A 22745-nucleotide genomic window follows, 5' to 3' on the forward strand; every position below is an offset into this window, starting at 1 on the left:
AAGAAGGTGGTAGCTTCGGGCGTACGGGAAGGCTGAGAATGGCTTGGTGTAAGCGATAAGATATAACCGTCTGATGTTGATACTCCATGATAATATAGGGCTCAAGAGGAATGCTGTAGATCATGATAGAGGAAACAAAACAAACAAGAGTTTGTGTAAAGCTCTAGTTGCTGTAGATGTTCATTAGAGAAAAAGCAAACATTACCATGCTCGTGGAATATCAGCTCTAACGATAGATGGTCAAGAAAGCGAAGTATCAGGTTGCTGCAAGTGGACCAGAAAGTGATGAAACTCCACAATCCCACGATTGGAGTGGCCTCATTCTTGATCAGCCAAGCTTCCAACAGAGTAATTAAACCATCCAACTGCGTAAAGAGCTGACAGGTTCAGGGTCATGGGTTGTAACGTTCGCGTATCGAGTCTTCGCTTCTCCATATCCAGTAATAATTCAGGAACGCCGGCTACGGAGCGAGGCCGAGAACCCTGTTAGACTTTTCAACGTGGGCTGATGTTTTTGATCAATAAGAAGATAAAGCAATTTATTAGACTTTAACGACGATGTTCTGACTCGTGATGGTGGTGATGGTCTAATATTAGTTACCTATTCAACGTGCTGCACGATCCCGCTGTCATTTAACGCTGGCGTGCTTTTTAGAGCCTTTTTTGCTTCGTTTCCAGAATAATCGACACACTGACAGCTGAGAAAAGATGAGCCGTCATATTCTGGCTGGAGCCTGGAAACAATTATGGGAGGAAGGTGCACGTGATCTCGCACCGGGTCGCGTCACCTTCCAGGCTACCACTCGCGTCTCACTGGACCCAAGACAATCCCTACCGCGTAAAGCACGTTTGAGGAGGACTGCACTTGAAGGTGGTCACACGAATTGTCAGCCGCTCAACACCTAAAAAAAGATGCCTGAGTTTAGCGGTAAGATTATAATCCGACGTCTTTGAACTACGTCTTACTAACGACCGTAGAGGCGGACACAATCCGCATCCTCGTTGCGACCGACAATCATGTCGGCTACGAAGAGCGAGATCCCATCCGCAAGGATGACAGTTGGAGAACTTTTGACGAGGTTTTGAATCTTGCCCGCACAGAAGATGTACGAATCTATCGTCCTCTGTTACAATTACAGCTTCTAACCTGTTAGGTCGACATGGTTCTTCTTGCCGGTGATCTCTTCCACGACAACAAACCCTCCCGAAAGTCCCTTTACCAAGTCATGCGAACCCTCCGACAAAATTGCTTGGGCATGAAGCCTTGTCCGCTGGAGTTTCTTTCCGATGCTGCATCTGTGTTCGAAGGTGCTTTCCCACACGTCAATTACGAAGATCCCGATATCAACGTTTCGATCCCTGTCTTTTCCATCCACGGCAACCATGACGATCCGTCCGGTGAAGGCAACTTTTGCTCACTCGATTTGTTACAAGCAAGTGGATTGCTTAACTACTATGGCCGAGTGCCCGAGGCGGACAATATCGAGGCCAAGCCAATTCTACTGCAGAAGGGTCTCACAAAGTTGGCACTGTTTGGAATAAGCAACGTTCGAGACGAGCGAATGTTTCGAACCTTTCGAGATCATAAAGTCAAGTGGTTCCGACCAGGTGCTCAGATGGGTGACTGGTTTAACCTATTGGCTGTTCACCAAAATCACCACGCACATACAGCCACATCCTATCTCCCTGAGAATGTCTTGCCAGATTGGTTGGATCTGGTGGTTTGGGGTCACGAACACGAGTGTTTGATCGATCCTACACAGAACCCCGAAACAGGCTTCCATGTTATGCAGCCTGGCTCCTCGGTTGCAACTTCATTGGTGCCTGGCGAGGCTGTCCAGAAGCATGTCGCTATTGTAAGTGTGACAGGCAAGGACTTCAAGGTTGACAAGCTTCCGCTCAAGAGCGTGCGCCCGTTTGTCACGCGGGAAGTCATGCTTGCTCAAGATAAACGCTTCAAGGGTCTTGATAAAAAGAAGGATAACCGTCAAGAAGTGACCCGCAGATTGATGGAAGTGGTCGAGGAGATGATTGAAGAGGCCAATGCAGACTGGGAGGCGATTCAGACAGACGAAGAAGCTCTGGAGGAACGACCCCTTCCACTTATCCGTCTCAAGGTGGAGTACACAGCACAAGATGGTGGTCAGTTCGAGATCGAGAACCCTCAGAGATTTTCAAATCGATTCGTCGGCAAAGTGGCCAACACCAATGACGTGGTCTACTTTTACCGCAAAAAGACATCACAGCGTAAGTTATCCCAGTGGTTAGTTACAAGCTTGACTAATGCATTACAGGCAAGACAAATGCTGCCAACCCAACGGAAGCTCTTGAGGCGCTTGAAGGTGCTGATGACATGGTCAAGGTTGAGAATTTGGTTCAAGACTTTTTGTCGGCACAGTCGCTCAAGGTCCTGCCCCAAGGACCTTTTGGTGATGCCGTAACCCAGTTCGTGACAAAGGATGACAAGCACGCGATGGAACTATTCGTGTCAGAACATCTAACAGGCCAGGTACGATCCATGTTGGGTCTCGAGTCAGACGATGAGGATCTCAACAGCGCCATGGACATTTATCGCACAAGAATTGAGCAGCAACAGGCTAGTGGCGTAAACACTGCTCCAACAGAGAGAAAGAGAGTTCTTAAACCCAAGCCTCCAACCTGGGACAGCGATTTCGATGGCGCTTGGGAAGAGGAGGCGGATGCCTGGGCATATGAGGATGAACAACAGTCTGGAAACACGCCCGCACCTGCACCCGCCCCTGCTAAGAAGACAGCACGAGGAAAGGGTAAGGCAGCACAACAAGACGCAGACTTGATGGATGAAGACGAGCCACCCGCCAAAAAGCCAGCAGCCAAACGAGCAACGCGCACTACAAAAGCAGCACCAGCCAAAAAGGCACCCGCAAAAGGTCGAGGCCGCAAGGCATTTGTGAGTAGTGAGGAAGAGGAAGAAGAGGAGGATGTGGTAATGGAATCAGAAGATGAGCCAGCTCCCCCACCACCAAAGACGCGACGAGCTGCTGCAACGAAGAGCACTGCCAAAGCTCCTGCAAAGACTCCGGCTGCCAAACCAGCAGCTAAGAGCACACGACAGACCAAGTTGAACTTTTCACAATCTCAGAAGAGCGGTACACAGAGCAAAGCGGTTGAGATTAGCGACGATGAGATTTCAGATGATGATGCATTTGAGCCAGCGCCGGCTCCAGCACCCCGTACTCGCAGGAGATAGATTACTGTGTACAAAATGGATACCCATGAGAGTGTAAGGAGATGAAAAAGTACAAATATTTCACGATGAATTGAGCACGCAGGCACTTTAATGACAAATCACTATACATATCTTCTTGATCTGACTCTCACAGTCCGACATCGCCTCTGCTTTCGGAGTCGGAGCCGAAGTTGAAGCTATAGAGTCAAGCTGCGGGCCGCAGATTGCGGGGTAGGATTTCCGTGTTAGTCTAGCTCCTCGGCTTGCTCACATCACATTCAGCTCAAGTGAGCATTTGACTTACAAATAAGATGGAAAAGAGGCGCCGAGACATCCGCTGGGTAAAGCATAAGGTTAATGGTAGTGATCGACTGTAGTAATGGCTCGATTGGTTGAATTGACTGCCCCGCTCGTTGCTATCTCGCAACATAGCATAACATAACTCGACTCATCTTGTCTTAGTTCTCGCCTGATTCTGTATATAAGTGCTCTGGCCCAGCTTGTATTCATACTATCATCATTCTCCTCTAAGCACAAGTCGCATACAATGGCCACAGCTGGTCACATCCGTCTGGGAACTGCCTCTCCCGGCACTCCCTCCTCCACATCCGCAACAATAGCTCTTATCGACACCATCGCCCAACGCGCCGCTTCCTCAAAGATCGACATCCTCCTCCTCCCCGAAGCCTTCATCGGCGGCTACCCCCGCGGCAGCTCCTTCGGCTGCGCAATCGGCGACCGCAGCGCCGCAGGTCGCGAAGAGTTCGCTCGCTACTTCGACAATGCCATTGACCTTGGCGATACTGTTGGACCAGCTGGTGGTGGCGCGGGTGTTAAGTGGGTGAAGAAGCAGCTTGGTGAGGAGGATGAGGTTCGTGGGGATGGGTCGAGGGAGGAGTTGGAGCGTATTGCGAGAGATACGGGTGTTTTTGTTGTTGTCGGATGTATTGAGAAGGCCGGTGGGAGTCTGTATTGCTCTGTGGTTTATGTTTGTCCTAAAGAGGGTATGCTTGGAAAGCGTCGCAAAGTCCTCCCCGTACATCCTCTCTTCTTACCCTTACTTGACGCTCTTGACTAATGCTTTTCTAGACCGGTACTGAGCGCCTCATCTGGTCCCAGGGCTCACCGAGCACCCTCCGCGCCGTAACGACCACCATTCGCGGCATCCGCATCAACCTCGCCGCTGCCATCTGCTGGGAAAGCTACATGCCTCTTCTACGACAGAGTCTCTACTCGCAGAACATCAACTTGTATCTCGCGCCTACAGCTGATTCCCGCGATGCATGGTTGAGTCTTATGCGCTCTGTTGGTGTAGAGGGACGATGCTTCGTTGTTAGCAGTAACATGTGCATTCCTAAAGGCACGCCTGCCGAGACAACTGAGACAAATGGCAATGGAAACGTAAATGTTCCTGCTTCTCGAGAACGACGAGGATCATGTTTCACGGAGGAAGGGTTCGAGATTGCCCTTCCGAAATCACCTTCTCAGTCACGTCGTCGCAGAAAGTCTGTGTTTGACGAGGATGGAAATGAGATTGTTCTTGGGTGCGAAGACGATGGTGAAGCACCTCCTAAACGACCACAACTTGCCTCTCTGAAGGAAAACAACAAGACTGAATTTAACAGGGCTGACTATGTCTCGCCTGGTGGTTCATCAATCGTATCACCTTTCGGAGATGTCATTGCCGGACCGCAGTGGGGAGACCCTGACGGTTTGATCTACGCTGATGTGGATTTCCGCGATTGTATCAGAGGAAGATTGGATCTTGACACAGCGGGGAGTTACTCGCGAAATGATTCGTTCAAGTTTAGTGTTGAAGGGTTGAACTTGGATCCTCTGCCTTATTAAGTTAACAAATAGTGTATCAGATTGTAATGCTATAACGCCTGTGGGAGTTCCCATGCTACTCCAAGTCTATGAATATCCTAACGCCTCGCCGTGAAACAGAATGTTATCGTTACTTGGACTCATCACCAGGTGGTGTCTGGCGCCTTTGCTCCTCCAGCACCTTCCGCTCCGTTTCAGCCTGTTTCTGCTGCCTCTCAAGAGCAGCTTGCGCGAGGACTTCTCTCCTACTCATTCCAGGAGTAGTATTGCCCGTCTTTGTACCACCCAGCACAAACTCTCCGCCTGTCCAACCGCCAAAATCCTCAGGATAATCCTCCTCATCATCGCCATTCCCAGAGATAGTATACCGCGACGTCTCGCCAATCGTGTGTCCGCCTGACTTCCAATCCGCAGCGTCAACCTCTCGCTCAATCTGATGACACAAGTCCCAGAAATTCCTATCGTGCGGACTGTGGATGTTATGCGCTAGTTCGTGGCATAGCGTTTTGCGAATGGTTTTATAGTCGCGATATCCATCGTACGCATCGGTTCGTAAGCGCAGTTCAATCACCTCGCCGTTATTGCGGTTCAAACCCAAGACTCGACTTGTTCCCTCGTGTGTTTCCTGCGTGTATGAAAGAGGTTCCATCTCTGTAAGGAGCCCGACGGTGTATTTGTGCTTTAGCATGGCGGCGCGAATACCGGGGTCTTCTTTAAGGCGCATGAGGAGTTTCTGGCTACGCTCTGGATTTGGGAGACCGGCTAACGGTTTAACTTGGAGGAATGTATACTGCGACTCTCCTGGTTTTCGACGGGTGATCGGCTGTCGTGCTTTACTCCTCTGCGCCATTCTCGCAGCGTTGCGCTTGGCCACGCGCTCCGCCATATCTTGAACCTGCTGTATCTCTGCGGCCGGCGAACCCATAAGGGTCAAGGGTTTGCCCTTCAGGTCTGTGAGAGGCATATCGGGGTTCTTGAACGGCGCTTTGAGGAGAGGAGTTTTCGGGGCGATAATCTTTTGGTTTGCGACGGGAACATCGAGGCTCGCTTCGATTTCGTTGAAGAGGTCTGTGACGGTCGCATCTTCGGGGAAGGAGAATTCGTAGGTTACTTTCTTGTGTGTTATGGAGAGCGTGAGCCACTGCTGCTGCTCGTTGTCGGACATGTTTGTACAGCAGCGGAGTGGCGATGGTTTCTTTAGGCTGGTTATGGTCACGGTTTATGCCAATGGCAGAAAATCAGATAAAATGTGGTAAGGTATTAGATGTTTAGATAGATATGCGATAAGAAAGATAAGAAATGTATGGGGGATCTGAGGTTATTATATGGTTCGGATATTGTAAGCAAGAAGATGGTGGTTTGATCGCAAAGGTGATACTATCGTGTTCGGACATGTTCGGTGTTCTGCTTTGTAATACGTCACTGCCACTGCCTGGACGCCACTTTTTAGCATCGAGGCGATCTATTTTTGTGGATGGTGATTATTCATTATCGTACAAGATCGGATATAGAAAACTCGTGGAATTCTTGACGAATACCGATAAGTCCGGTTAATTAATTATTATTGTTTTGTTCGTGATCAAGTGATAAGTCCAAGTGAATCCCCTGTTTTTGTGTAGTTTGTAACATGCGCGCGCATGAGTCGACGGACCATAATAGCTTACATATCATGACTCTCACATCAGTATACCTCAGCCTAAAAGCTGCACCACGTAGTCATCTTAATCATTTAGATCAGCTCAATTATTCACATTTCAAGATGACAGGATGTCCTCCAATATGTATATTCGAGTTAGTACCAGCTGCAAACTACCATCGGAATGGTCGTGATTGGAGACAAAGTTACCCTAAACCACTCCTGCAATTAGTGTAAACTTCGCCACAACAAAACCCAATCTTATCAATCACCAGATCCAAGATGATCACAACCCGCAATAGAGTCTTAGTTTAGTTTCGGTTGGCTCGCTTGTTAAAACCGTCAAACGAAGCACGACCCAAATATTGGGAATGCTATGTGCCACAGGGAACCACTTACACGGACCAGGTCACAGAGCCTCATCCATCACCAGCCTCACCGTAGGTAGATCTCCCGTCAAAGCGCAAAGACGTTGAGATCTACTAAGAGGACCCGATCGTGGTTCCCTCTTTTAGCCTCCTTTTTAACCGCACGGGTTACAACTGAGACAACGCGGACTCTCAAGCTAGGGCTAAAGGCTAAGTATGGTCAGACTTCACATTCAAATCTTATGTCCTCACCCGAAGTGTCACGTATCACATTGTGATGCTGTCAAAAAAACTTAAAAATGATGACTGTTTATTTGATACAGAAGATAGATAACAATAATACTAATGAAAATGAGAGAAGTCGTTACTTCATTTCATTACCCAAACGCCGTCGAGATATATATAACAGATTTCGTCGTTTCATCGCCTCGATTATATAATAATAATAATACTAGCAAAATCATGCTCCTTCCCTGTCGTTACATGTCACTATTGGCTAGGCACTTGTCAGATGAGAGGGCGGACGATAAAACAGAAGGGGGTCCGCAACTGTGTAGGGGAGGATTGGGGAGAGGGGAGTTGTAAACTTACAGTAGAGCCAATGTGAGATCACCGTGGATTCTCGCCTTGAGTTCGATTTCGATTTCGAGGTTGAGTTCGAGATGCAGACTAAGAGCATCGCTCTTACCGCCGCCACCGCTCTCCTGCTGCTGTTGCTGCTGCATCTGTTGCTGTTGTTGTTGCTGTTGCATCTGCTGCTGTTGACGCTGCTGCTGCTGCATCTGCTTGTTCTTCTCATCGCTCTTGGAAAACTGCTTTCGGCCCTCATCGTCAGATTCTTCGTCGAGCCAGGCTGGGCGTCGACGTCTTACATCACCGGCCTTTGCGTTTCCTCGTTTGCCGCCTCGTTCTTGCTGCTGAGGTGGAGTAGCGGGCTCATTCTCATCCTCGGACTCAGACTCAGACTCGTCTTCAGAGTCTTCTTCCGAGTCTTCCTCGGAGTCGTCCTCAGAGTCGAAGTCGTCATCATCGTCATCTTCAGACTCGCTCTCGCTCTCGCTCTCCTCCTGCTTAACGGGCTGCTTCTTCTTCTGCTGCTGCTTGGGCTTAGCCTCTTCGGTCTTGTTGTCGGCTTCAGCCTTTGCCTGCTCTGGCTTAGAGTCGGCAGCGTCTTCCTCCTTCTTCAAATCTTCGGGCTTCTTATCCTCGGCCTGGGCTTGCTCGGGCTTGGCGTCCTCAGGCTTAGACTCCTCTGGCTTGGACTCTTCAGGCTTGGACTCCTCTGACTTGGCCTCTTCAGGCTTCGAATCTTCAGGCCTAGCCTGCTCGGGCTCCTTGGACTCTTCGGGCTTTGCATCTTCAGGCTTAGATTCTTGAGACTGGTCCTGCTCAGGCTTTGACTCCTCAGACTTTGACTCTTGGTCTTGCTCGGGCTTCTGCTCCTTGTCTTCGGGCGTCTCAGCCTTTGCGTTCTCCTCAGTGTCGGGCTTGGATTCATCCTTGTTGGAGTCGTCCTTGGACTCAGACTCATCTTGACCTTGCTGCTGCTGGCCGTCCTGGTTCTGGTCCTGTCCTTGTTGTTGGTCGTTGTTGTCGTCGCCCTGCTGACCGAAGGGGTTGTTCTCATTGTTGTTGTCGTTGTTATCGTTGTTCTCGTTACCCTGACCAAACTGGTTCTGGGTAGAGTCCTTCTGCTGCTCGTCCTAGAGGAAATTTAATTCCCGATCGGATTCTTACTTGCAATACTAAAACTTACCTGTTGAGTTGACATGGTGACTGATGGTTTAGTTTGTTGCGCTTAGGTGGATAGTGGATAGTGTCGTGAGTGGTTTGGTTTCAAAAAAAGACAATGGCTTATAATGCTATGTATGCTTGCTGACAATTAATGAAAATAGTTTCTTTACTAAAGATTTCTGCGCATGAGATAGTTTTTGAGATTTAAGATGTTGCAGCGCAACAAAAACCTGTTGGCGAGGCTTGACTGACGCAATAAGTGTCATCCCATCCGACCTCAACCCCCATGTAGAACCGGTTTCTACTGTACTGTAACTACAGTCTCCAGGCTGATCAGGCACTGGGGAGGGGAGCCACGGCAAGTCGTAACCGCCTGGAAGAAGTCAAGTATCAGGTCAAGGTGACGTAAAAAATGGCATCCAATGCAGACCCTGGCCTTATGACGTTGTCACTCCCTCAGATTGAAATGGTGGTTGCAGGGATTATTATATTATCGTGTGGCTGGTGTAAGAAGAAACTGGGTCCTGATTCTACAAAGTGGACTCAACTCATGCAGTGACCTGAGTTTCTGCTGTCAAACAAACCCTCACATAATTTACAGCGCCAAAAAACAAGAACAAGAACAACCATGGTTATCGGATTACTCGCCATCGCGGCTATCCCGACCGTCACAGGCGTTGGTAACGCAGTTAGTGCCCAGAAGAGACAGAATGAGAGCATGAGCAAAGAGCAAGAAAAGTTTCACTTGACGTTTATGCTACGACAGAATGGAAAGATAGAAGAGGTTGGACAAGGAGTTTTGGTTGACAAGAAGGTGAGTTTCTATTCTCTTCCCGACAGTCACCACAAAACTGATCCTCTATAATAGATGTACCTCAACCTCTCAGACGCACCAGTTCAAGGCTACAGATTTCTAGGATGGTTTTTCAAGTACCCAAGTGAAGAAGGACACCTGGGGCTGGTGAGCATGGTGTCTGACGACCCTCCAGCGCTCAACTGGATCTTCGTGGACAAGGACACGCACATGGTGACCTTTGGTGGGAAGAAGGACACCATCGGCCACGTCATAGGACCCTGGGGCTGGACAGCAGATGAGAAATTCCTGACGCTGCAGGGCGACCATGATTCGTTTGTGGCGGTGCGAGATGAGGAAGGGAAATGGTCTGTCTACTGGGACCCGGAGGGTGATATAGAGGATGAGATTGACGATGATGAGAGGTGCCAGCCAGTTAGGCTTCGAAGAAGACCGCAGCTTGGCATGGAGAGCAGCTATGTTAAGAAATGATTTACAGCAAAGTAAAGTGTCGGTAATAATAAGAGAATAATGATCCAACTAATAAGAGGCTGGGGCACAAGTCCGGGGCTGTCAAAATGCACTGTAGGTACATCACTATGTTGGAGTTGGAGGGCAGTTGGAGGGCTGCAACAAGTAAGGTCGTGGACAGGACATGGCTAAAGTGGGTAGGTCTGGGCAAGGGTATCTGACTGGATTCGCATCTCGATCATGACCTCATGGGGGTCCAAATCCTGTTATGAGGTTTTGAGTGCAGAAGGGTAGTCCAAACTTATATCACCTTGGCTACTCTAATTTCTAGACTCATTTTCTTAGTGACAGACAACCCAACCTGCATTTATACCACTTGTACTCAAACAGCTAATACATTTCAACTTCAACCTTTATTCTTTACCAGCCAGCGACTACTCATTCATCATGTCTTCTATGGAAAAGGACCGCGTCGAGTCTGACGACCAGACCATGTCCAGCGAGGAAGCTCCCCGACGAGAGAAGCGCAGCAAGAAGAAGGGCAGCAAGTCTTCCCGTCGTCAAGGCGGCGGCCAGCAGCAGCAGCAAGGCGGAGGTGGTTCAGGACCTCTGGACCAGCTCCCTCTCGCCGGTGACCTTGGTAACACAGTCGGCGGCGTCACAGACGGAGTGAGCAACACTCTGGGCGGCGTCACGGGTGGCCTTGGAGGTCTCACCGGTCAGTCCGGCGGCGGCGGTGGTGGTGATGCCGGCAAGGACACTCTCCGACTTCGTCTAGATCTCAACCTCGACATTGAGATCCAGCTCAAGGCTCGTATTCACGGTGACCTAGAACTCTCTCTACTGTACGTATTTCCTCCTTTCATTTTCCTATGTTTCCCCTCCAATCTGTGGCCGTTGTATCTTACTTGGCTTGCAAATCTCCAGAACGGGATAACCGCCGAGATATAACTCTTGTATATCTTGTTGAGAAGATGCAGAGGCTAATAATTGCTTTGCGCTGTGCAGAAACTAAGAAGCTATGTTATGTACATGTCGTACTACCACTGGCTTTCTTATCGTTTATATCTTGTTCATGTTCATGTCATGATGGTACCCATGTAATTGTTATGTTACCTACTGTTGCTGCTACGACAGTAGTGGTAGCTTGATCAACAAACGGCGGCGCAACATGGTGTTTTATAAATAATGATGGTTTTTTTTTATGTTTTGGGAGAAGGATAAATATACAACTGCTACTATACGATACGATACTACTACAATCACATATCATTCCTAAGATACAGTACTCGCATTGTTTCAGGTTCTTGAGAAAGTGTTCTATGATGCTATTATGGTGATTCAAGAGTGACGAAAATATCATATCATGACAAGCATTCATGGAACATGGATGGTGGTCCTAATTCCCGAAACTCTATAGCTTGGGCACGTCAGATTGCATCGTAAACCAGCCACAAAACGATAATGCCACGCAAGCCACCGTCACTTGTTAGCTTCCACCCTTGTCAAGTTTAGTGGACAGTTTCAAAAAGCCGTTGTTACCAGCACCAGGAACCAAGCTTTCAACTTAGCTTTACACCATCAATTAGTCTACAGTAGACGGAGGGTTCCGTTAGAAGAAAAGAAAAAAAGCTTGGTCAAGGAGATAAAAAAAGAGGATGAGAAACAGGGACTGTGGTCTTCCCACCAATTAGAGTGAGTATCCAAACAATTGCCAGGGTTCAATGCCTTGTCTCATCTTGTTTACAATCCCTGCTAGTCTCTCTATTCCCCCCGAAGTTCCCGCGATCGCGATGAGCGCTGACGATCAGAGATTGTCCTCTTTTTAGTTGCTGTAGAGTAGTATTTCAATTATGCGGCTCTCTGTCTCTGTAACACTTTAGCATAAGTGTTGCGCGTTCATACAGTGGTCAGAGGCTCTAGACGTTGTAAAAGAAGGGGTTTCCCCTCTCTTTTCTCATCTGGGTCGGGTCCTGTCAGTCGAGACTAGGCTTCTCCCTAGACCCAAGATAGAAGCTAAGCTTAGGCTTGCTCCTACTGCACTCCTGGGGCTGGAGAAGCTAAACGAGGGTCGGGTTTTCCAAGTTTATGTATCTTATCTGTCGTCATGTCCCCGCACAATCCCATCCCATTCCATAGCTCGAGCCACACTCACAGCAGCCCAACCCAGCTCCTCACAGTGGCAGTGACTCTTGCTCTCTCTAATTACCATCTCCATCCTCTCTAGACCTAGACCAGACCCCCGAGAGGAGAAGGTACAGGTTCAGTCCCTGCCAGGATCAGCAACAGCCGCAGTAGTCGCCACAGCAGAACCACCTACACCTACACCTACCGCTACACCTACAGAGGCAGAGAGGAGAAAAGCACCAGCCTCATTATCAAAATGTCAAACCACTCATCTTCCACCCCTGGTGGCGATCCTACGCACAGCACTTACGAGGTCAACGTCCCAGTCCGCAACGGACGAACCTCATCACCAAAAGTTGAGAACCCAGAGATCCGCATCCCCAGGATAAAGCCAGTCTCGGATACCAACAGTGGTGCCAGCACAGACCACCAGCAGCAGCAGCAGCAGCAGCAGCAACAAGGAGGGGACTCTTCAGCTCACTCAACTATGCCTCAGCCACAAAATCAGGAACTCCAGAAACTAGCTGCTGGTCTTGAAGGCAAATACGTCGACGAGTTCGGCAACATCCTCGACTGGGATGGCACCGTCCTCGGTCGAGTACAGGGCGACCTACCTTCCATGGTAGGGCGACCAGTTACGGCAGACGGTCAAGTTCTCGACGAGGACGGTGAAGTGGCTGGTCAAGTATGCGACAATTACATTGAACCAGAGCCTCCAAAACTCAAGCCCCTGGCAGCAGGAGGACTCAAAGTCGATGATGAAGGCAATATCTATGATGACCAGGGAAACAAGATTGGCAAGCTCGACCAGCCGATAAAAGACGGAGCTGACAAAGTTTCCGAGAGCAACAGCAGCATCAGCCCGAGACCTAGCGATCAAAAGCAGGGACAAGGCCAAAGTCAACAGGGCCAGGGTGGTGGAAATGCCGGCACCGCCAATGATGGTGCTCCTAAGCCGCCGAGGCCTGACGAGCTGTTCCTGGATGTCAAGTCGACGTACGATGGAATTCAGCTCACTATCAAGATTCCTACCGTATTCAACAGCACTATGATGCGAGAGACCAAGAGCAGCGGCAGCCAGACCACTGAGACAGCAGCTGGATCAAGTAGTGATAATCGATAAGTAATCTTTTTTGGCGCGTTTCACAATTGTCCGACCCATACCCATGTAAGTGACTATGTAAGTCAGTAAGCCAAGACCCGGTCCAACCAACCCCAATGCAAGTGCAGCCAGGCAAATCATATGAATCATATGCATCTATTCGTATGAGTGAAAGTGGCTCTCTCTCTCTTTCTCTTATTCTTGTTATTCCTCACTCCGCTCATCATCCTTTCTTTCATTGTTCCGTTTCTAAACGCCCCTCCACCCCTACCCTACCTACCTGGCCTCGGAATAAGTAAACCTCATGGGGTAACCCCTCCCCGTTGCTTTACATTCACGCTAGATTAGTTCATCATTCACTCACTCTCACCTTTTGATCGTGTACCTGTTTCCCACCTGCCCTTCTTGCAGTTGGCACTTACGCCACACATACAGTAGCTTACACTTGTACCTTGTTCCAACCTACATGCCTTCTACACGTGAAGTCCACGCAACCATCTACATCTCCCATCTGCCAAAGCTGCACCAGTCCAGTTTTCCCATCTCGATCCAAACCCTGAATGTGCAAGATCGTCTGCAACTCTACATCAAGTGTGGCATCCTCCACCCCGCAAGCCTGTTTTGCTTCCCAACCCGTTCCTCATTATCGTCGGGACAAGTCCAGACCAGGGAAGAGGCATTCAGGCAAGCAGCCTCATCCTTGTGGCTTGCACAGCTTGGGAGCTTCCCTTGTTGCTTCTTGCGCGCCTAATCCATGCTGTGAGGAGCTCCTTATAACGTCATATAACAGCTCTCGCCACACCATCCCGCACCTCCAATCTCCATCATGACGTGTGGCTGTTGCAGCTCCTGTTCGACAACAGGTGCGGCGCAGGTAATCATAGGAGGATAGGCTGATACGGGTGGTGTTCACTGACGTTGTGATTGCTAATTGACGTGATTGAAAGAAGCTGGAGTGGTTGCTGTAAAACTTGTTTTGCATGAGCTGTGTGTCGGTATAAGTAGTTGAAGCTGCGTGGTGGTTGCAGCTCTCAGTATCAATTCATCTCATAATTTGGCCAACTTACAAAGCTAATAATCAACAACACTATACCTATTCCCAACTAACACAAGGATACCCCTCAAATCCATCTCTTATCTGAAAGATACCCTTTTGTTTTTATCTCGAAGGAGTTGAAGAAGAAGAAGAAGAAGACGACCAATTTCTTTACACAACAACACCATCATCATGTCTGAGACTAAGGATCCCTCCTCCCAAGTGCAAGACACAACAAAAGATACTGCTTCTAACGAGCAGCAATCCGGTGCGTTTAGCAGTCCCCAACGAAGTTTGGCGCTTATCGTCCCCATTGCAGTCAACTATGACCAGTCAGTCCCTAGGAGTGGTGTTGTGAATGATTCTGGTGACATCCTAGACGACGCTGGCAAGACTGTTGGCAAGGTCGCCGACACCGATAACCTCAAGAACCTCGTAGGCAACACCGTTAACACCGCTGGCGAGGTTGTCGACTCCTCAGGCGAAGTCCTCGGCAAGACTCTGCCCATAGGACAAGGAAAGCCCGAGGAGGACGAGGATTCTCATGATGAGGAGAAGAGCGAATACACAACCCAATCCAAGGACAAGAAGTCTGGCGGTTTGGGAGACGCCGTCGGCAGCGTTACTGGCGCTGTTGGGGACACCGTTGGAGGAGTCACAGGAGCTGTTGGCGACACAGCTAAGGGCGCTACGGACACCGTCGGTAACACTGTTGGCGGTCCAGCCAAGGACGCCACAGATGCTGTTGGCGATACTGCCAAGGGCGCTACCGATACCGTTGGCGACACAACCAAGGGTGCTACCGACACAGTCGGCGACACAGCCAAGGACGCCACCGATGCTGCTGGCGGCGTTACTTCAGAGGCTACATCACAAGCAACCGACACCAAGACACCCGCAGAAACCCCCAAGGCACCTGAGGTCAAGGACGAGGAATCTGATCTCAAGTCCGAGACCACAGACCAGAAGGACGACATCAAGCTTGAGGACCGCGATGCACCTGCTGAGACCGACGACAAGCTCAAGGAGGTCGCTCCCGAGTCCGAGGAAGCTAAGGAAGCTAGCAAGGATGCTTCTGAGGAGGCCAAGGACATTCCCGAAGAGGCCAAGGAGGATGTTAAGTCCAAGGTTGATGAGCAAGACGCCCCCAAGCCTGAAGACGTTGAGGACAAGCTCCAGGAGAAGACTGAGGGTGCTAAGGACGAGGCCCAGTCTGAGGTTCCTGAGGGCGACGTTGCTAAGACTGAGGCTCCTGTCGACGAGGCCGACAAGTCTAAGGCCCCTGGCGATGACCTGAAGTCTGTTGCCCCCGGAGAGGATGCTGCTGGTACCGATGAGGTTCAGAGCAAGGCCGCCGAGGGTGAGGAAGCTGCTGAGGACAAGGTCGCTGAAGGCGAGAAGGCTGCTGATGATCTCCCCGAGGATGCTCAAAGCAAGGTCGCCGAGGGTGAGGAAGCTGCTAAGGATCTCCCCGAGGACGCCAAGAGCAAGGCCGCCGAGGGCGAGGAAGCTGCTCAGGACAAGGCTGCCGAGGGCGAGAAGACTGCTGAGGATCTCCCCGAGGATGCTCAAAGCAAGGTCGCTGAAGGCGAGGAAGCTGCTAAGGATCTCCCCGAGGACGCCAAGAGCAAGGCCGCCGAGGGCGAGGAAGCTGCTGAGGACAAGGTCGCTGAAGGCGAGAAGGCTGCTGATGATCTCCCCGAGGACGCCAAGAGCAAGGCCGCCGAGGGTGAGGAGGCCGCTGAAGATCTCCCCGAGGATGCCCAAAGCAAGGCTGCTGAGGGCGAAGAAGCCGCTGAAGGCAAGGTTGCCGAAGGCGAGGAAGTTGCTGGCGACGCCGCCGATGAGGCCAAGGACAAGGCCGCGGAGGGTGAGGAGGTCGCCGAGGACAAGGCTGCTGAAGGTGAGGAGGCTGCCAAGGAGCCTCTCGACTTCTCCATCCTCAAGGGTACCACCGTCGACAAGGAGGGCAACCTCGTCAACTCCAAGGGTGACAAGATCGGCAAGGTCGTCGAAGGTGAGCTCAAGCAGCTCATCGGCCTCAGCTCCGATGACCAAGGTCAGATCTGGGACAAGACTGGCAAGCAGCTTGGCAAGGCTGAGCCCATCCCTGAGTGGGACCGCGAGCAGAAGGACTTCTCTATTCTCAAGGGCACTACTGTCGATAAGGAGGGTAACCTTGTGAACGACAAGGGCCACCTCATCGGACGTGTCATTGAGGGTGAGATCAAGCAGCTCATCGGTCTCTCTGCTGACGACCAAGGCACCATCTGGGACCGTACCGGCAAGCAAGTCGGTAAGGCCGAGCCTCTCCCTGAATGGGAGCGTGGCGAGCAGAAGGACTACAGCATTCTGAAGGGCATGACTGTTGACAAGAATGGTAACCTTGTCAACGAGAAGGGTCACCTCTTCGGTAAGGTTGTCGAGGGCGAGATCAAGCAACTTATTGGTCTTACTTCCGACGACCAGGGAACCATCTGGGACCGCACTGGTAAGGCCGCTGGTAAGGCTGAGCCTCTCCCCGAGTGGGAGCGCGGTGAGCAGAAGGACTTCTCTATCCTCAAGGGTGCTACTGTCGACAAGGAGGGTAACCTCAACAACGAGAAGGGAGACACCATCGGCAAGGTCGTTGAGGGCGAGATCAAGCAGCTCGTTGGCCTCAAGTCCGACGAGAACGGCAAGATCTGGCGAGACGGCAAGGTCGTCGGCCAGGCTGAGCCTCTCGCTGAGTGGGACCGCGTCCAGAAGAAGGACCGATCCATCCTCAAGGGCACCAAGGTCAACAAGGTCGGCAAGCTTGTCGACGCCAACGGTACTGTTCTCGGCAAGGTTGTCGAGGGTGACCTGAAGGAGCTTCTCGGTAAGCGAGCCGATGAGAACGGTGATATCTGGAACGACTCCGGAGAGGTCATCGGCAAGGGTGAGCCCGTCTCTGTCTCCGAGCGTGAGGAGAAGTCCGCCGCTCCCTTCGAGCACTTCCCTGGTGCCACCGTCGAGTCTGACGGCCGCGTCATGTACCAGGGCGAGCAAGTTGGTGAGGTTATCGAGGGTAACCCCAAGGAGCTCAAGGGCAGCGAGGTCGACGAGGATGGTGACATTCTCGACCGCCGTGGTAACACTGTCGGTAAGGCCAAGCGCTGGGAAGCTCCCGAGGCTGAGGAGGAGAAGCCTGTCGATAACTCTGCCCTTGCTGGCAAGCGTGTCAACAAGGCCGGTAACCTCGTCAGCGAGTCTGGTGAGATCTACGGTCGTGTCGTTGAGGGTGATGTCCAGAAGCTCATCGGACGCATGTCTGACCGCGATGGAAACATCCGAAGCGAGTCTGGAGACATCATTGGCAAGGCCGAGCTTGTCTCTGAGGGCGAGCGTGGTGGCAAGAAGGATGGTCCCTTCGCCGAGCTCAAGAACTGCACCGTTTCCAAGGACGGTAAGGTTGTGAACCAGGCTGGCGAGACTGTTGGCCGACTTGTCAGTGGTGATGCTAAGGCTCTCGTTGGTCGCTCTGTTGACGGCGATGGCGAGATCGTTGACTCCAACGGTAACGTCATTGGCAAGGCCGAGCGCTGGGAGGAGCCTGAGAAGGAGAAGTCACACAACCCCCTCGCTGGCCGCAAGGTGAACCGTGAGGGTAACGTTGTCGATGCCGATGGTAACATCATTGGCAAACTCACCAGTGGCGAGATCGTCGACTGCCAGGGTAAGGAGGTTGATGAGGATGGCGACGTCTTCAACCAGAAGGGCACCGTTGTTGGCCATGTCACTCTTCTTGAGGATATCCCCAAGGAGGAGGAGGAGCCTGAGCCCGAGCCCGAGGGTGAGACTGAGGAGGAGCGCATCAAGCGCGAGCAGGCTGAGGAGGAAATCAAGGCCGAGAAGGACGAGGCTGAGAAGAACAAGAAGCTCGCTCAGCAGCTCGCCTACCAGATCGAGCAAACTCTTGAGCGCCTTCGACCTATCTGCAAGTCCATCAACGACAAGATCAGCGCTGCTGAGGCTCAGAAGCCTGAGGATCGTGACGAGGAGGAGCTTGTCCGCCAGGTCAAGCCTCTGATTGAGGACGGTGGTAAGCTTCTCACCGAGACCAACGGTATCATCCGTGGTCTTGACCCTGATGGTCGCATTGCTCGCAACGCCAAGCAGAAGACTTCTTCTGGTGAGGCTACTCCTGAGGAGGCTCACCTCGCCAACCTTCTCAAGGAGCTCTCTACTGAGATCCAGACTTGTATCGATGAGGGCAAGCGCAAGCTTGAGGGTATGCCTCACGCCAAGAAGGAGATCAACCCTCTCTGGGGTCTCCTGGCTGAGCCTCTCTTCCAGATCGTCGCTGCTGTCGGTCTCCTACTCAGCGGTGTCCTTGGACTCGTTGGCAAGCTTCTCGGCCCCATCCTTGGCCCTCTGGTAAGTTTCAATTATTCATTCAACAATTCGATCATCCTGCTAACAATCTCTCTAGCTGAACGGTCTTGGTCTTGGTGGCCTCCTTGACGGTCTTCTCGGTGGACTTGGTCTCAAGAAGATCCTCGGAAGCCTTGGTCTCGGTGACGTCGTTGGCACTGTCACCGGTCAAAAGAAATAAGCGAAGAATCATGATTGATTGAAGGGGATTCTATAATGAAATGTATCTTTGGGAATGTAATTATGTATAATGCTTTTAGCTAGGAGTTTTGTTAGCTTTATGAATTACGAACAAGTTAGGCCAATGATGATGCTCTCTGAAATGAGGTGGAGTGTTTGTGTTATATCTGCTTGCGGCTTAGTGGATCTGTTGCTGAGTCAGCGCCCAAATTTCTGAGTACAAATTTTCGACTTTTTCTTCCACAAGCTTCAAGCTTTTCATTCCATCAACAAACAACCATGACCAGCTTGCTTCTGGCGTGGCCTTCTTGAACGATGCAACGATGCGTCTCTTCCTCATTCGGCATGGAGAGACAGTCGACAACGTCGCAAACCTCTATGCCGGCTCACGCGATTCAGCCTTGACTGCCCATGGTGTTATGCAAGCTCAACGGCTAGCATTTCACCTCTCGGAGCATGTCACCATTGATTGCATCTTCTCGTCAAACCTCGGTCGCGCGGTTCATACCGCAAAGGCTATCATCGATGCGCAGAAATGCGCAAAGGATCTGAAATTGGTCCAGGTGCCGGAGCTGAGGGAGAAGGATTTTGGTACGGGCGAGGGCACCAAGATTGGGTTGACGATCAAGCATGAGGGCTCGGAGACACCGCAAGCGATGAGAAAGAGGATCGACGCCTTCTTGGACGAGCATTTGCCTCGACTACACGAAGACTCGACCGTCTGCATCGTTGCTCACGGCATTATCCTCGGGACTTTTTTCAAGGCCCTGCGCGATAGGATTCCTTCCACGTCCGTTGGTCCCGATGCTGAACCAGAAGGTCGCTCAGGATCTGCCTTTGTGCGACCAGGCTGGAGCAACACCGGGTACCTCGAGGCAAGCATCACGGCCGACGCATCTTCCACAGATAAAAATGTGCAGATGCGCGTCGTGAAAATCAACAGCGTCGAACACCTCAAAGGTCTGAGAAAGACTCGAGGCGGAATTGGCAGCGCCAAGTTCGACGCCAAACAAAAGACGATGACCTCGTTCTTCAAGCCTACGTCGCGAAAGCGCAAAGCTGAAGATGAGGACATCGTATCACGATAAATGGTACGTTCAAACTTTTTTTTTCTTTAATCAACACAACACCCCAAGCTTTATGATGAAGAAGCATTATACACAGACCTGTACCGAAAACACTATGTGGAAAAAATTTTGTCCAACCGCTGTCTGACAGCTTGTTCATAAACCCGTTTTTGTCGCCATAACTTTTTGGTAACACTAGCTAACAATGAACCCAATAGGTATATTCCATTGCCATGACATCAATCATGTTGGCTTTCATAGAATCATTAATACATACTATTCTCTAAACATCCGTGCTTGTCTCATCTACTCCCGTGAATACCTTGTACATGCGTCTACTCACAGCTTGTCCAACTGTGCGATCCGAATAGGCACCGTCTTTATTGGCCATCTTTTTCACACCTTCCAGTCGTGTTGGCCCACGGGTCTCCAAGCCCTGAACCAGTTTACTGACTGTGTTGAACTCGTTGGCCACTCCGTACGCAATTGGCGCCGTGACTCTCACGATCTCCTGCAGCATACGAACGTAAGTGTCGTGCGTATCCTCACCTGTCTTGACTTGTCCGCTTTCCATGCAGAATCCTGCTCCCAGTGTTGCCTGATCTCGCTGCTTGCGGTAAGGGATTGTCGAGATGTGCTGAGTGAAGGTCAAGATCTGTTCAGCCGTCTCCATCGGTATCATAGTGTGATGAATTAGAACCTCATGCATGACCTGCAGCTGCAGAAGCGCATCTTCGATCTTCTCTTCAGGCACATATTCCTGGGCAGGTTTATTTCGGCGATTGGCAGCGGTGGTGGCTTCTTGCGCGCGGACAGTAGAAGCAAATTGACGATTGCGAAGGTTTCGGTTCTTGCGCATCCAAGGTGTGAGGCCCTCGACAAGGTAAATAATATGGTGTTCAGGGAAGTGTTTCTTCATCTTCTCAGCATGAGGAGAAATGCCGTCGTCTAATGCGATCTTAACAAACTCATCAGAATGCATAACAACGAGCGCATGCTTCTCATCTTGAAGGCGAAGAGGTATCGGCTCCCAAAGACCAAGATCATCGTTGTATCGACTGCGGACCTTTCTACGCCATTTGATCACGTTCTCGACTGGGCTGTCCCAAGTTGTGTACTGCACATCAAAGGGTTCCAGCATAGCCTGAAGCGCAGTTGTGACCGTGGAATTGAGACTTGAAGGGATATCAACCATCATCTCTGGAGTCGAGATCTTCTTGTCTGTTCGCAGCTTGTTGACCTCGGCCAGTGCTGCATTGCGTTGCTTCTCACGAAGTTTAGCTTCCTTCGCTTCCTGCTTCTCTCGCTTCTTCGCCTCTTTTTCAAGTTCTTTGGCTGCTGCCTTGGCTTCCTTTTCTCGTGTCTTATCGGCTGCTGATTGTTTGTTCGAGGCTGTCGGCTTCGCTCGAGATCTTGACCCTATGACTTCACTTTGCGAACGCTGAAGCTGTGATCGGCGTCGCATTTTGTTTACGTCAAAAGATGTGATATCTGGCAAGTCATCTTCGGACCCATTCTCGCCATTCGAATCATCGTCAATATTAATGACGTCTCGTTTTTTCCCTGGCGGCGACGAGTCGAAGGAAAAGATCTCAGGTGCCGAGCTGGATATTGGATCCCATGTCGCATTCTTCTTGGGTAAAGGCTTCGATGCAGGTGCGGGTGGAGAAGTTATAATGATGTCGGGTTCTTTCGATGTTGTCTGCGCTGGCTGGTGGGGAGAACTAGCGAAGGGATCAGATGACTCGATAGGCCCTGCCACTGTTCTCGATATTTGTTTCGCTACCGGCTTCGGTGGCGAGTGTCGCACTGGCGGTGGTGAGCGTCGTACTGGCGCTGGTGAACTTGCAAATGGGTCTGAATCTTCAGCCTCGATCGTCTGCTCTGTAGGTTTTGTACTTGCGTCGTTCACAGGTCCCATCTGACTCGGTGAAAGGAACCCCGGAGAACTTGTAAGTTGGATAGAATCTTCCAATGGTTGTAGTCGCCCGTTCGTATGCGTTCGTACTGGCGGTAGAATTGATCGAGATTCTGGCACCGGGGATGTGCGCTTGAGAGGCGGCTGTTGCGCTGGAGGCGACAAGCACCGCCTCTTATTCGGGGTTTCATCGATTAGGATTGGCTCGTCTAGATCTATAGTTGTGTCGAAATCGTCGGAAAGAAAAAGTGAACTTGATAATGGCAGATGCGCTACTGCAGTTGACTTTGTCGCATTGGTATTTTGGTGCTGCTCTTTAGCTGGCTGAAGGGCACTATCCATTGGCACTTGAGCAGATGGTGGTGGGATAGAATGGTCCGGCGGACTCGAGGATATGAGGTCAATCACATCAGGCGCCATCTTTTCATATGCGATCGTCGTACAGACGAAAACCTTAGGGTAGTGATCGATGTCTTCGCTGTCGGTGGCGGGGCAGTTTACCTTGCGCGATGCGACGCGATAGCCTTTGTTCTCATGGACACGAAAAACGCCGAGTCACGTGGACTAAGACTACCCTACACTTGGTCGATCTCTATCAACTTTGCATTCCAGTCGATGCTTATTTTATTCCTATGGTTTTCTTTGCTGCTTACAATCCGATGAATAGGAAGAAGAAAGACATTCAATTTATTTCCCCTATAATGACTAACAGTGTTCTAATCCTGGTGGTCATGGGACTCAGCGAACTTTCTGAGCTGCGCGGCCAAAAAGGTATCCCGAGAGATCTTTCCTTTGGTCTATTCAATCAGAATTTGGAAGGAATTCTTTGATGGGAGCATAAGAGACATAGAGATTTGATGACATTATGGAAATTTAGGCTGGT

At 50.7% G+C, this 22745-nt stretch overlaps 10 protein-coding genes across 10 annotated transcripts; 7 read left to right on the top strand and 3 right to left on the bottom strand.

Moving 5' to 3' along the window:
• The first annotated feature begins 518 nt into the window (after positions 1-518).
• Positions 519-3492, top strand: B0J16DRAFT_36861 (Mre11 DNA-binding presumed domain-containing protein). Its single transcript, XM_046130232.1, has 4 exons — positions 519-928; positions 979-1106; positions 1155-2247; positions 2295-3492. The coding sequence occupies exons 1-4, from the start codon at positions 913-915 to the stop codon at positions 3227-3229; spliced, it is 2172 nt and encodes a 723-aa protein (XP_045989888.1). The 5' UTR covers positions 519-912; the 3' UTR covers positions 3230-3492.
• A 263-nt stretch (positions 3493-3755) lies between these two features.
• Positions 3756-5056, top strand: B0J16DRAFT_378687 (carbon-nitrogen hydrolase; the record flags this gene model as incomplete). The annotated part of the gene is made up of 2 exons (XM_046130935.1): positions 3756-4244; positions 4298-5056. 2 exons carry the CDS (start codon positions 3756-3758, stop codon positions 5054-5056), a joined length of 1248 nt encoding a protein of 415 aa, XP_045989889.1.
• A 14-nt stretch (positions 5057-5070) lies between these two features.
• On the bottom strand, positions 5071-6602 carry B0J16DRAFT_330120 (WLM domain-containing protein). Its single transcript, XM_046126407.1, has one exon. The coding sequence runs from the start codon at positions 6198-6200 to the stop codon at positions 5166-5168; it is 1035 nt and encodes a 344-aa protein (XP_045989890.1). The 5' UTR covers positions 6201-6602; the 3' UTR covers positions 5071-5165.
• A 739-nt stretch (positions 6603-7341) lies between these two features.
• B0J16DRAFT_330121 (uncharacterized protein) lies at positions 7342-9224 on the bottom strand. The gene is made up of 3 exons (XM_046126408.1): positions 8796-9224; positions 7631-8742; positions 7342-7535 (listed from the first exon to the last, which is right to left on the bottom strand). Exons 1-3 carry the CDS (start codon positions 8808-8810, stop codon positions 7529-7531), a joined length of 1134 nt encoding a protein of 377 aa, XP_045989891.1. The 5' UTR covers positions 8811-9224; the 3' UTR covers positions 7342-7528.
• B0J16DRAFT_330126 (uncharacterized protein) lies at positions 9204-10382 on the top strand. Its single transcript, XM_046126409.1, has 2 exons — positions 9204-9587; positions 9642-10382. The coding sequence occupies exons 1-2, from the start codon at positions 9402-9404 to the stop codon at positions 10056-10058; spliced, it is 603 nt and encodes a 200-aa protein (XP_045989892.1). The 5' UTR covers positions 9204-9401; the 3' UTR covers positions 10059-10382.
• B0J16DRAFT_330129 (uncharacterized protein) lies at positions 10383-11425 on the top strand. Its single transcript, XM_046126410.1, has one exon. It carries the CDS (start codon positions 10485-10487, stop codon positions 10986-10988), a length of 504 nt encoding a protein of 167 aa, XP_045989893.1. The 5' UTR covers positions 10383-10484; the 3' UTR covers positions 10989-11425.
• Positions 11426-12420: 995 nt separating this feature from the next.
• Positions 12421-13287, top strand: B0J16DRAFT_378692 (uncharacterized protein; the record flags this gene model as incomplete). Its single annotated transcript, XM_046130936.1, has 1 exon — positions 12421-13287. The coding sequence occupies one exon, from the start codon at positions 12421-12423 to the stop codon at positions 13285-13287; it is 867 nt and encodes a 288-aa protein (XP_045989894.1).
• Positions 13288-14494: 1207 nt separating this feature from the next.
• Positions 14495-18878, top strand: B0J16DRAFT_257395 (uncharacterized protein; the record flags this gene model as incomplete). The annotated part of the gene is made up of 5 exons (XM_046123146.1): positions 14495-15005; positions 15042-15739; positions 15827-16031; positions 16119-18700; positions 18756-18878. 5 exons carry the CDS (start codon positions 14495-14497, stop codon positions 18876-18878), a joined length of 4119 nt encoding a protein of 1372 aa, XP_045989895.1.
• A 266-nt stretch (positions 18879-19144) lies between these two features.
• Positions 19145-20224, top strand: B0J16DRAFT_330136 (histidine phosphatase superfamily). Its single transcript, XM_046126411.1, has 2 exons — positions 19145-19968; positions 20163-20224. Exon 1 carries the CDS (start codon positions 19201-19203, stop codon positions 19963-19965), a length of 765 nt encoding a protein of 254 aa, XP_045989896.1. The 5' UTR covers positions 19145-19200; the 3' UTR covers positions 19966-19968; positions 20163-20224.
• B0J16DRAFT_330137 (uncharacterized protein) lies at positions 20225-22474 on the bottom strand (the record flags this gene model as incomplete). The annotated part of the gene is made up of 1 exon (XM_046126412.1): positions 20225-22474. Exon 1 carries the CDS (start codon positions 22280-22282, stop codon positions 20228-20230), a length of 2055 nt encoding a protein of 684 aa, XP_045989897.1. The 5' UTR covers positions 22283-22474.
• Between the last annotated feature and the right edge of the window lie 271 nt (positions 22475-22745).

This window comes from Fusarium flagelliforme (assembly GCF_020744385.1).
Source record: "Fusarium flagelliforme strain FIESC 12 MPI-CAGE-AA-0113 chromosome Unknown B0J16scaffold_1, whole genome shotgun sequence".
NCBI classification, from domain to species: Eukaryota; Fungi; Ascomycota; class Sordariomycetes; order Hypocreales; family Nectriaceae; genus Fusarium; species Fusarium flagelliforme.